The sequence below is a fragment of the Pongo abelii genome, chromosome 3, assembly GCF_028885655.2.
Source record: "Pongo abelii isolate AG06213 chromosome 3, NHGRI_mPonAbe1-v2.0_pri, whole genome shotgun sequence".
Classification (NCBI taxonomy): domain Eukaryota; kingdom Metazoa; phylum Chordata; class Mammalia; order Primates; family Hominidae; genus Pongo; species Pongo abelii.
The window spans coordinates 51,504,341-51,518,000 of record NC_071988.2 but is presented as its reverse complement, the minus strand read 5'-3'; the positions used below and the strand labels follow the sequence as shown (position 1 = coordinate 51,518,000).

General features: G+C 32.8%; 1 protein-coding gene across 7 annotated transcripts in view; it reads right to left on the bottom strand.

Moving 5' to 3' along the window:
* The window catches only part of EPHA5 (EPH receptor A5), a 361,246-nt gene that overhangs the window by 334,341 nt on the left and 13,245 nt on the right, over nucleotides 1-13,660 (bottom strand). For all 7 annotated transcript variants that reach the window (XM_009239965.4, XM_002814747.6, XM_002814748.5 and 4 more), the window contains exon 2: nucleotides 895-959. In XM_009239965.4, the coding sequence (XP_009238240.1) occupies nucleotides 895-959 (65 nt within the window). The remainder of the gene's footprint in view (nucleotides 1-894; nucleotides 960-13,660) is intronic.

The following is a 13,660-nucleotide window of genomic DNA, read 5'->3' as shown; positions in this document are numbered from 1 at the left end:
TATCTTAAAAATCTACTAGTATTCCTTTTTAATATTATGTCTTTAAATACATCTGTAACTTATAACAACTAAAAAGAAATACCAAATTGATGAAAAACATAAAAGCCCACTGAGATGAGGATGTTAATATACAAATTATTATGAATTAGAATAATTAATACAATGTGTTATTTCCATGATAACTTTCTTAGTAAAGGACTGATTCACACATCTGGTTTACTCATTAATTTGAAAATGAAAATTTTGCCTCTTTAGGTTGTTATAACCAAATTTGTTATAATATTTGATTACTCTAAAATTAACCTTTGATATCATCTAAAAATATAAGTTTGCACAATTTTCTAGATGAATTGCATGTGTACATGATATTATAATAGTTTCTCAGAATCTTTTTTTATCTCAATGTCATTTAAAGGAATTTCTTATAATATTTTATTCCCTGATTCTGTAAATGAAGTAAAAATTAAATTGGTCCCAGCTTTGAATCAACACTGATCATAGACCTGTTAAATTTTATTTCCTATGCAATATGCCAGGATGATGGCAAATTAATAGCAAATCAAATACTTTTATCTTTAATATAAACTAATTCCGAAAGTTTCTTTGTTGTTTTAATGTGAACTTTTCCTAAATGCTGAAGGAAACTTCACATTTCTTTGTGGAACAATACTCAGAGAGGAAATAATATATTTACTCTTCAGTCACTGAAAGCCCTTCCCTAGTGTTCCTTTTTTTGATTAGAGTTATTTGAAGTCCCCTCACCCCACCCAACACACACATAGCACCTCCTGTCTTAAGAACATATACATCCAGTACATATTCATTCCTGTGTTACAAGTATCAAGATGCTTATGCACATAGCTTAAGTTTTAAAAAAACTTTCATAAAACTTACCCCATTTTTTGGAAAAGCAATCCATCCCAGGTCCCCCATGACAGTGCGTGAATCCAATAAATTCACTGAAAAGAAAAGAACAAAAACTCAGTGAAATGTATATTATCATGAATATTGTATCTCTATCTTAATAGTGTTATTAAAATTGCATGTTGTTTACATGACTGAAATTAAGTGTTCATTATGATGAATACAATGGGAATAATTTAAAGAAAATATATTGATGCAAAAGAACAAATGATTTTAAATAAACATTTGAAGAACAATCACAGCAAAATTCTCTGAAAGCAAATCATTACCCTAATTTTTTTCTTGCAAAACAATAATAAATTAAAAAAAAAAACCAATAAGGAAAAAAAAAGACAAAATGTAAGCCCACAAAAATGAAAGGTTCATGCGGCCTTGCACAAAGCTCTAGGTTTTGGGATTAAGCTGCAGCCATAAAATTGGAGCTAAATGTATTTTATTTTCTTCTGGAAAGCTGTTATGCAGCAATTAACAAATAATTTACATTAAACAGCAATAAACTATTCCCAAGCTTGTAACATTTTTTGTGATATTAACAGAAATCTGTAATCCAAATTGCAAGTTTAATTAAGAAATAAATCTACACACCCTTAACCAAGACAAGGAAATTGTGGCAGTTCTTGAGATAGTTGTTATACTTAAGAATCCATTGCATTCCCAAAGATATCTTCTTCTTAGATATGACCATAGTCTAAAAAGGATGTTTCATGTAGAACTGTCAGATACATTATATATGGGAATCCCAAGATATTTAGAAACTCCAGGATGGAAGTTTGAGTACCATCATTACAAAAGGAAGCCATTTATGAGTATGTACACACACACACACACCCCCATGCACACACATACACACTCATACATATCATACATATGGTGTTACATACTGTCTCTGAGAAATCAAACTAGCTTAGAGGGTACTGTCTAGTCAAAATACTTTAGCCCTGGATCACAGATCATTATTTTTCCAACCTATGATACCTATCCCACATGGTTCTACCTGGCCTACTGTGCAACAGAACAACTTTGAATGAGCCTGGAATATGAACCTGAAAGGGAAACACTTGAGTTCTTCCTATGTAGAGGTATTGAGGCTTCCTTAAGCTATATTCAAAAGCCAGTATCTTGAAATGTTACCATTTCTAAAAGGATGATTCTGTGTGTAAGTGTAAGCCTGAAGTACTAAAGGAATAACAGTTGATAGGCTGGGATGTGTTGTAATACTTTATAAGATAATATAACATTATTATGACTGAGGAAATTTTCTACATCTTAGAGAAATTACGTACATTTAACTATTATTATGCATCATTTATTTCACAGTAGCAAAAATTAATGAGACAAAAGCACGTTTGGGAACATGCATATCTTATAAACAACATTGAAAGGATATAATAATGTTAATAACATTAAAATAAATCAGTAACTTAAAATCTGTAGAAAAACAAATACGCTAAATATTACCTATATATACACATATATAGGTTATTGCTAAATATACTTTATTCATCTATTTTCTGAGCTCATTAACTATAAAAATGCATGCAATATAATGTTTGTATCATTTTTAACCTACTCAAATCATACTGGTTTTAAGGAATAATAATTAATTTGTGGAACTATTAATTTCTTAAAGGAATGGTAACCTAATTGAAAAACTATTCTTTAAAAAACAAACAAACAAACAAAAACTGTTCTAATACCCACTGACCTTGCAAATCCTGCCACTCACTACATCTAATTTTTCAGACAGATCCATACTCTTCTTTTTACTCTATGGTTGGCTTTTCTGGTTTCCATGGGAATAAGGCTACATTAAACTTAAATGCCCTTGTCCTCATTTTAGCTTTTCTGGGACACTAGGGCTGTGTCTAGACATGACTAAACACCAAGGGGTTGCAGAACCTAAATTTTATGTTTATTCATCTTAATGATTCATTTGATTCACCTTTTATATTGAGCAGCAGTATATCTGTGTAGATGAGACAAAGTAGAGCAAATCAGCAAACTAAGGGTGCTAATGATGGCAATCAAATTGAACTTAATCCTTTGGCGGCAAACTGATGTGCATAGGAATCCCAGGAATTCATAACCAGCCTACCATGAGAAACACAGCATTCCTTGTAGACCTCTTACTAATATGAAATATGAATTATTATCAACAGAATTTCAGATGGCTTTTCAAGATTCAGTTAATTGCACTTCAATTAGGTTTAAACTAAATTACCATTTTTACCTTTTTTTTTTTCCTGGAAAATATGTATGTGTTGGACAAAACGAATTACCTCAAAAAACTAGCTTGGCTGTTAATATAATTTATTGAGTGTTCTCAGTGTTGGAATACACTGCAGAATACATGAGAATAACTACATTAGGAATCTCTATAATCTTACAGTGATATGGTCAAATAGTTTTCTTCATATATAGACTAGGAAATTCACAAGAAATACATGTATGTATCTTCCCACTACTGCCTAAAATTGCAGTCCTTCTGGAAACAAATTATTTCATAAAATTCACAATCTTAAAAAGGTAATTACGCATCCCATTTCTAGAATGGAAATTGAAAAAAAGAGAGTAAAATTAGGCATTTTAGCAATTATTTGCATATTATTATATTATGATTTTGTTTATATAATGGAGAATAAATTAGGATTTGATTCTCAGAGAAAATAACTAAAATGTATGTGCAAATTTTAAAATACATATCTTTCTTCTACCTTCTGAATTGCTAACGTTTCCTTTGCCCTTCAAAACATATTTCAGGAACTTCCTTCTTCAGGACACTATTCTGATCTTCCCTTTCCTAAATCTGAGTTAGGTATTATTACTTAATATTCTATGACTACTCAATTCCTATCTCTGAAACACTGAATGCACAGAATTCTCTTATAAGAACACCATGTTTGACTCACGCCTATGAACCTAGCCTCAGTTCAGAAGAGCTGAATAGCTGTTTATCTTATGAATGAATAATTTGGTCAGTGGGAAGAGCAGGAGGGTGTGGTTAATCAGCATACACCAGTGGTTCTCAACATGGAGATATAATAATGTCTGGACATATTTGGGGTCATTTATCTATTTTCTGAGTTCATTCGTGGATGAATACTTGCTTCTGGCATTTAATGGGAAGAAGACAGGTATGTGGTGAAACATCCTGCAATGTACTGTCAACCTCCCCAGGAAAGAATTATCTGGCCAAAATTTCACTGGTGCCAAAGTTGAGAAACCCTGTTATATACCTATTTATGCCACGAGAAATTTTCTACTTTCACAATTCTTTATATGGTACATCAGTAGAATGATCTGTTCATCTATCAATGTACCAGATAAAGAATTGTGAAAGTAGAAATTTAGCAGAAGTTAGCATATTTGGGGGCCTTCTTTTTGAACCAAAATAATACTTCAATTTAAGAAAATTAAAGTAATAAAATAATTTTAGTCTTATTTATAAAAATAAAAACAGAATATCTGACTACATAACACCACTAAATTATCTTTCACATAACCGACATAATTATTACAGGTGCTCTTATATACGCTTTCATAATTCCTCAGTATTCATGACAATATGCATGAAAAAGCACCTTGCCACTACTGTAATTAATGCCTCCATTTTCCCTACTAGTAAAATAAAAAATCAAAGATAGCTATATAAAAAACAGAAGTTTTTGTAGTTTTTACAGGCATGGTGACTCACGCCTGTAATCCCAGCACTTTGGGAGGCTGAGGCGGGTGGATCACGAGGTTAGGAGATTGAGACCATCCTAGCTAACACAGTGAAACCCTGTTTCTACTAAAAATACAAAAAATTAGCCAGGTGTGGTGGTGGGTGCCTGTAGTCCCAGCTACTCAGGAGGCTAAGGCAGGAGAATGGTGTGAACCTGGGAGGAGGAGCTTGCAGTGAGCTGAGATTGTGCCACTGCACTCCAGCCTGCGTGACAGAGCAAGACTCTGTCTCAAAAAAAAAAAAAAAGAAGTTTAGACATAGGGTATATATAAATGTGAATTTTCAGAAGTTAATTTCCTAACTTCATTACCAAATTTATTAAAAAGAGGGGATTGGCAGTAATAGAGCATATTCACTAAGTATCTTCTGTGCTATAATTACTGTAATTAAATTGTTCTCAACAGTATATATGTTTGTCACAAATTGCAATAATACATGAGTATTGATCTTATTGTACAACTTAATTAAAACTTGTCTGGGAGAACCCACTAATGAATATAATTAGAGGAAATGTTTGATGCCACTGTTACTCTAGAAGACATTAGATATCAGAAATTTCATGAAAAAATTTTTCATTCTATTATTTATATTTTAAAATACAGTCATACCATTCAACTGAGAGATAGATTTCAAGGTGACTTTTCCCTCAGCCATTGTATAATTATGATTAAGATGGACATGTTGGTTGGTATTGGTATTTTAATCAGTAATTAAGAAGCCTGATTATCCAGGAGAAATAACTTTAAAGGGGTCAATGAATATGTACTAAATTGCAAATTCCTAAAGTTAACGTATAGGGAAAAATACTAATACAGGAACTTTTTAATAAGGAAAAGTCACTTAACTGAATGCCCAACCAAATAACAGATTATGAAAGAAACTAATTCAAAATAGTCTTTAGTATGCTTTAATTGTATTACTACACATTAACAATTTCAATGCTTTCTTGAACAGAGAAAAGCTTTTAGAAAATTTACTTTCAGAAAAAGCAGATTGCTAACTCATTATATTTGTTGGAATTCAAGGAGAGCAAAGAGCAAATAAATAAAATGGAATATGCATAAGAAGATTCCTAAATCCTCAACTTCACACATTCTAATAATTAAAGTTTAGCTTAGGTTAATAATACAAATATATTCTTCAATGATTATAACTTTCAAACATTCTAACTTGTTCTGTATCACTTTGACTCCACTACTTTCTCCTTAACATCTTGCCAACTTAAGTCACTATGAGCAGGAAAACGTATTAGATTCTCCAGGAAATAGACACATTGGAATGAAAGTGTTTTCAGACTTTGAAGAGTCAAAAGATAGATCAAGGACATGTGATCCCACCGTACACCATCAGTGGGCAAAGCCTTAAGAGAATGTGTGATCCTTGATAACATGAACATAGACAATTAGAAGGCATATTCTTACTTATATTGTCTCTGTTTTTGCCATTATCTTCACATTAGCAAACACAATTATAATGTCAGTTAAACCTCCGCTACAGTATGAAAAGAGAATAATTTGGGTTAGTAGCAGATTAGATGGCCTTCTCTTTCTCTAAAGGCATTGAATCAAAGTCGCATTGCATACAAGAGACTTTTGATGGATGCTTGCTTATTGACTTTCATTTAACAATATCAGAAAAGCTACTGGATTCAATTATAACACACATTTAACCAATCTGTAGGAACAAAACCCAGATATACAGCTGTCCAGCCTCTCTCCATGGTCCCATTCAGCACAGATGTGATTTCTTGCTTTCAGGCTAAATTTTATAATTTGACAACTGCTGCAGGGAACAAAGAACAGTTTATAAAGTGAGCGCAGAGAAAGAGGACATGTGTTTCCCATTGGAAAACTAGATTTGTAAATTTGGGAAAAATTATGTTATAGGTTTAGAAGTGTTATGTAGATTTCTGGCATCCCTTGACTTGAAGGCAGGAAGCCATAACCAACTGTATTTTCACAGACAATGAATGGAAGAGTATTTATTTTACAATTCTGAGCAATCCATATGCATAGTCTTTTTTAGAGAAAAGAAGAATGAATATGGGGAAATAACTTGGTGAATGCTTACTATATGTCAGGTGCTCTACTAGGCAATTTATGTATAAAGCAGTAACTGAGACCTTAGTAACAGACCATGAGCGCTGCTTATTTTTTCCTGCAGCCAAGTCAGTCCCCTACTTAAGACCTAAACGTCAGATCGCTTTATTACAACCATCTATTTCCCTGGACATCCAAAGACTCTAATCAGGAATGAATCTACCTTGTTTGTACATGAACCAAGGCAGCTGAACATAGCTTGAGAAAAACTGCACAACAGAGACTGATTTCATTCTAAGTAAATGACCTCAAATGAGCCATCAACATTACCTGACAAACCTATATTTGGGTAACTAGGCCTTTTGTATATTAACCCCAAAGTATTTTCTAAAAATTTTCATTAAAATATATTCAAAAATAAACCTCACATTCCCATCCAGTGAATATCCTATCTCTTCCCTTTTCATAACTCAAATTATTGAAGGAATTGTCAACACCCCTATCTATTATTTCCTCATATCTTCCTCATTCCTTACCTAATCCATTATAATCTGGCTTCAATCCCCATTATTCTACTAAAACTTCTGTTACTAAATTCACTAGTGATAATTGTGTAGCTCTGAGCTCCTAATTTGCCTTATCTTTTGGCAGCATTTGGTCATGATCATGATAGACAAACAATCTCACTTTTCATCTTCAGTGACAACAGATTTCTGTGGTTTTCTTAGCTCTCTAGCTACTTCTTCCTCTTTCCTTTATAAGCTATTCTTACTGTACCATCCCTTCAAATCTCGATTTTGATCAATGCCTCATTTTTGTAGATTTCCTTCACTTCTCACACTACACCAAAAATTCTTGATTAAAACTTAACATCAAAACTTAAAAGGAGCTTTTTAAAAGAACTAAGTCTTGGTGCCAGTACATGCATATTGAATCAGACTATTAAGGATAGAGAATGGCTCGTATGTTTACTTTCTGTTTGCTGGATGGTTGGTTTTAAAGGAGATATTAGCACATGCCCCAATATAAGGACTTTTCCAGAGGAGCTCACGAACTTCTGAGTTATAACCTAAATGTTAATGATCACATAAATCCATTTAGTTTGTCCATCTGTCTCTCCTAAAATTCCTGTAAATTTGTAAAACTGACTGCTGGTTCTTAACACATTTATGGTATATAATCATCCCCAAATTCAGCTTGTCCCCAAATGAACAAAGTATCTTCTCTATACAGAAGTAAAAATAAAAATTGTGTTCCCATGTTCCCTAGTTCAATGGGTGCAATGCCATATAACTAGTTGCTCTGGCCAGGCGCGGTAGCTTACGCCTGTGATCCCAGCACTTTGGGAGGCCGAGGTGGGAGGATCACGAGGTCAGGAGATGGAGACCATCCTGGCTAACACGGTGAAACCCCGTGTCTACTAAACATACAACAACAAAAAAAAATTAACCAAGCCGTGGTGGCGGGCGCCCGTAGTCCCAGCTACTCAGGAGGCTGAGGCAGGAGAATGGCGTGAACCCGGGAAGCAGAGCTTGCAGTGAGCCGAGATCGCGCCACTGCACTTCAGCCTGGGCGACAGAGCGAGACTCAGTCTCAAAAAAAAAAAAAAAAAGAACTAGTTGTTAGTTCTTGTGTCCAGATATCTGAGTCACCCTTTCCTCACCTTTAGCCCCACATTGAATCACTGACCAAATCCTACTGATTCTAACACAGCCAATGATAACTCTAAATCACCTGCTCTGTTTCATTCCACAGTATAACCAGTCCAGTTAAATCCTTGCCATAATTTTTCACTTGAAAAATCTTCTAACTGCTTTCTCTGCAGAAAAATGTATGATCCTTAACAATTTCTTCAAAATACTGCTTCCAGAAAGATCTTCGTAAACCACCAATATAATCATGTCCCTCTCTTACTTCAATCTTGTAATATTCTTATTATTTTGACACAAGTCCTTCCAGGGTTTTTCTTCTCCAGTTTTATTCAAGCTTGTTTGTCTCTCTATTTTCCCATTTCAGCAAAAATGAACTTATTTCAATTCCAATTATGTGGTCGCACTATTGATTCAGTTCTTTCCAATGATCTGTGAAGGGGATCTGCAAAGGAAGGGAATTTTGGTAGAAAATATTAGTAAAGAAAACTCCTGACTGCCTTGGATGTCGCTGGGAATGGATGTATTTCCTGGAACTGATACAGTCATCTAGAGAAAATAAGTAGAATCAGCAGGAGAGCAAAGCTTACAGATGAAGGTTGGCAAAGTGAAGGGATGGGAAATATCTGGTTCCAAATTATATCACAGAGTTGTTAATCCATCTAAACTTGAAACTTGCCTCTCTCAGGAATTGCTTTTATGTGGGAAAAATCAATTTTGTTGCTTAATCCAGTGGGGAAGTTATTTGCTGTTATTTGAAGAGGAAGACATACTAACTGATACAACTTGTAAGTGGCAGAGCTTGAAGGCAAACCTATGTCTCTGTTCCAGTGTCTATTCTCCTTCCATCATGTTAATAATTCCAAAAATTGTATTTGCAGAATTCTAATGACATTTAAAAACTAGTCACTTAAATTTTCACATTATCTTTGAAATGATTCCAAAAAGAGATGATTTTTATTGAGGATTACAGGAGACAGAAAGTCATACAAACTCATAGTCTGTATTTTAAAGTGATGGCATGTACCAAAAATAAGCAAACAACTTGATGACCCAGTAGTCCTGATGTAAAATGAGAAGTGACCCAAATTTTTGCTGACATTCATGTCAGTCTTGCAGTTTAGTCAAAATTTAATATTAATGTAAACCCTAAGTAATGATTTTTACCTAAAATTTTTAAATCTTTGGTTAATGTTTTATCATTAAAAACTAGTCAAAATATAAAGTAACACAGACAAAAATACTAACAAAGTACAAATATTGTGCCAAATGATTTTAGGTGGCCGATCACAAACATTTTAGTACTCAGAACTAATTATCCGTCTCAAAATAATTGGATTCATGATAGCAGGAAAATATTTTAAAATTAGTCCATTAAAATATAATGGTTTATGTATCTTAACAGTGTATAAAATTGTTGTAGTATTAATCACTTTTGTCTAGTTAACCTAGTACATATAATCGATTTTTGGTCATAAAATGATTGCAGTAGTTGGCTATTTGTCCTCTCTCAAAGGTTACAAAGAAAATAAAAAATAAAAGAAATAATGTAAAATAAAAGAAATAATGTAAAATAAAAGAAATAATGTAAAATAAAAGTACTTTCATTTTTTCTGTGATATTTTGTGGCAGACATTGTTTTATGCCTATTAATTACTCATATCTTTTTTCTTTCCTTAGTATCATAATATCAGTGATATGCTTCATATCAGACCATGGATCAGAGGGGTCTTAGCAAACAATGATAATCATGCTGCTGTTATCTTAGCCTCCCTTGAATCTGGTAGCCTTGTTACATAGGTCTGGCAATGAGATATGGACAGCAATCTGCTTGCCAATTTGTGGGAAAGTTTTGTTGTTTAAACTAAAGGAATAATGCTGGTGACATGGCTATTGGTGCTTCTCTTTCCCTTTTTCTTATTCTGAATTGGTTGTGATACTGGCAGATGCATTAGCATTCTTGCAACTATAACACCATGAGCATGAGAGTAAGGCCAAGAAAAACACAGATTTCTGTCTTCACAGAACCCAAGCCACCAGACATCTACCCTCAAACTTCTTTCTTGAAAAAAAAAAAAACAAAACTATTTTTAAGCCGCTGTTGGATAGTTTTTTCTATTTGTAACCTAATATAGTTCTACAGATAATATATACACAACAGACGAGAAAGTCCAACTTACTGCCTTAACTTTTGTTCAAGTTCTATAGAATATAACACCTACAATGAGGGTTCATTCATTAAACAAATATTTATTGAGTATCTACTTAACTGCCAAGAATTGTTCTAAGCCTTGGGGATACATCAGTAAATAAAACAGGAAGTATCTTGATTATCATTCAGTCTTCTAATAGCATGGCCCTGAGAATAGAAACTCCTTTGAATTTATATTACCTGTGAAGTCATCCATCTGAATCTCCTAAATCAGACTCTCAGGATGTAACTACCTAAGTTAACATTCTAGCATTTACAGATACATATATATATATATTTTAATATATATTTATTTATATATAAATATATAAATGTATAAATATATTTTTATATATAACTATCTAAATTATAGTTATCTATCTAAATTATAACATCTAATTTAGATAGTTTTATTCTGTTATAAATCCTAAATTACATAGGATATAACTATCTAAACCAACATTTACCATTATGGATATATATGTATTTTAATATATATTTATTTATATATATTAAATACATATAAATATACATTTATTTTTATATATGTGTGCATGTATGTATATAAGCTTTGATATACGTGTACATATCAAAGCATATACCTTGAGGATCAATTTTTTCAAATCAGTGGTTATATCATTGAATATGCATAAAATCATATAGAATTCATTTTTCTTTTGCACAGTGTTACTTGCTTTTACAATTCTCTAACACCTTGTATTTCCTTAATGTACATAGTGTTACCTGATAATCATCTATATCCCCTTTATCCTTAGAACACTTTCATATTCTCTTTTATTAACAATAGAAACCATTTATATAGCATTTTCTAAGCATGAGTCATATGTAAGTGATATATACATGTGAGTAAATATACACTGTCTTTTTGAAGTGTGGTATTTCTATCACCCACATTCAAATCACCAGAAGTACTTTTTTTTAAACTATAAATCCATTGGCTCTTTCTGAAAGTACAAAATCAGGACATTAGGTGGAGACGAAAATGCAAGCAACCGCATTTTAGAAGTTCCCGCACAACTACCAACCCAAGTAATTCTTATGTTCACTTAACTAGAGTTAGAAGTGAGCTAGCTATGCCTTGGCTCAATGAGGTTAATCTACCTATTACACAGCTGTATTGTGTAGCAATGTCAAATTGCAATAACAGTCTCTAAAAGCTAACTCTCAATCTTTATATTGATAGAATTGCGGACTAGTTCCAGTGTCAGTACACATCTCACTTTAAGTACTTCTGTTCTAAGCAAGGGTTCTTTAACAAGGATAAAGATCAGAATTATCTATGGGGGTTCTAAAACTACAGATTTCCAAGTTGCAAAAGTATAGATTTCCAAAGAATTTTCTTTAATCAATTTTGATTCCATAAGTTTAGGTGGGTCCAGATACAGCATAATTAACAATATTCTGAGGTTGGCTCTAATGAGCACCTCTGCATTAGGGACCATTGGTTTAAAGTAAACTTCACCAGATATTATAATTTCTGTTTTAGGCAGATTTATAGAAAGTTACAAGTCAGGATTATATCACATTGATCTTCTATACAACATTCCTTTTATATTTTAACACAGTAGTTTTTAAACTGAGCTCAGAACGGCCTGGAGATTCTAAAAAGATGTCTCAGAAGTACAAGCATATGGAGGGAAAAAGGAGACAAAAAAACAAACAGGAAACCCAATAATTCTTTTGTTACCTGATTTAGGTATTAGGTTTCCACAGTGATTTCTTTTGAACTTGCTACTGCTGCTGCTTAAAAAAAAAAAAAAAAAAAAAAGTCCCTAAAACCACTGCTAGCTTTATGTCCATGGCTTTCCACAATGACTTATACAAGAATCCATCAGATAATCAGTGAAAATTAAAAATATTATTCATGGCATCCTTCAAACAAAAACACCACTGGGGTTCTCTCAAACCCTAGCGTTGGAAAAAAAAATGTCAGTTACCTGATGAACTGACAGGTTTTCTAGCGGGAAGTGAGAACTCTGTAACTGAAAGCTTATGCTTAACTTTCCATATCATTTAGCATTGATGATAGTGAGATTTTCTTGATGTGAGTTTTCCATATGCATATTTCCACATTCCATATGCATGTTTCCTTGTGCATATATTTATATTATTTTATCTTCATTTATTTTCTCATGAAGCATACTATTTATATGTAGTATACTACATTTACATGTAGCATGATATATATAGAGAGAGATATCATTGTTTGTTTATTTTTGAGAAAGGGTCTCCCTCTGTTGCCCAAGCTGAAGTGAAGAGGAGTGATCAGGGCTCACTGAAGCCCCGACCTCCCAGGGCTCAGGTTATTTTACCACCTCAGTCACCTAAGTAGCTGGGACTACAGGAACACGTCACCATATCCGGCTAATTTTTTGTATATTGTGTGGTAATAGTCTCCATAGCAGTTATAATTTTAACCCTCCCATCTAGAGGAAAATTTAATTCAAAGAACTGTTATAGATTAGGAGAATCTAATATTAACCCTGTGATATTTTGGATTTATTTGATATTATTTTAGAGTAAATGAAAACATGTGTTTTTTTTTTTTTTCTGGAGAAATAGTTAATTAAAAACACTAACCAGATGCTGATCAAACTGTACTTAAAAAGTCTTTATCACACATTTTAAACTTTCTTCCACATAAATCTATCTTAAAATGCTATTCTGTTCACATAATTAATAACAACGTTTCTGCTGTTTTCTCTCTAATATGAAGAATTCTTGCCAGCTTGTAAATCTAAAGTACTTCATAAAATAAGTGACAGTCAAAATAATCCAAGAAATCTATAACAAATGAAAGAGTAAATCCTTCTGCCCCACCCCCAAGAAATTTAAACCATTTAGAAAGACATGTTTTATATTAATCGTTTTTCTGGAGGTAAAATTAAGACATGCTTAAAGCAAAAAAAAATTATTTTATGTTGGCTGATAGCTGTTCAAGTGATATGAATTCTGAGAATTTATCATAAGAAAGCAGGGGTCTTGGGAAAGCTGTAGTTGATTAAATTACAAAGAGATAGTGACCACAGGATGTCTATGAATTGTTTTGTAGCAGCTTGCTAATCTCAGTAGAACTTTCTTCCATTTATACGTCTGGTAAATCTAAAATACA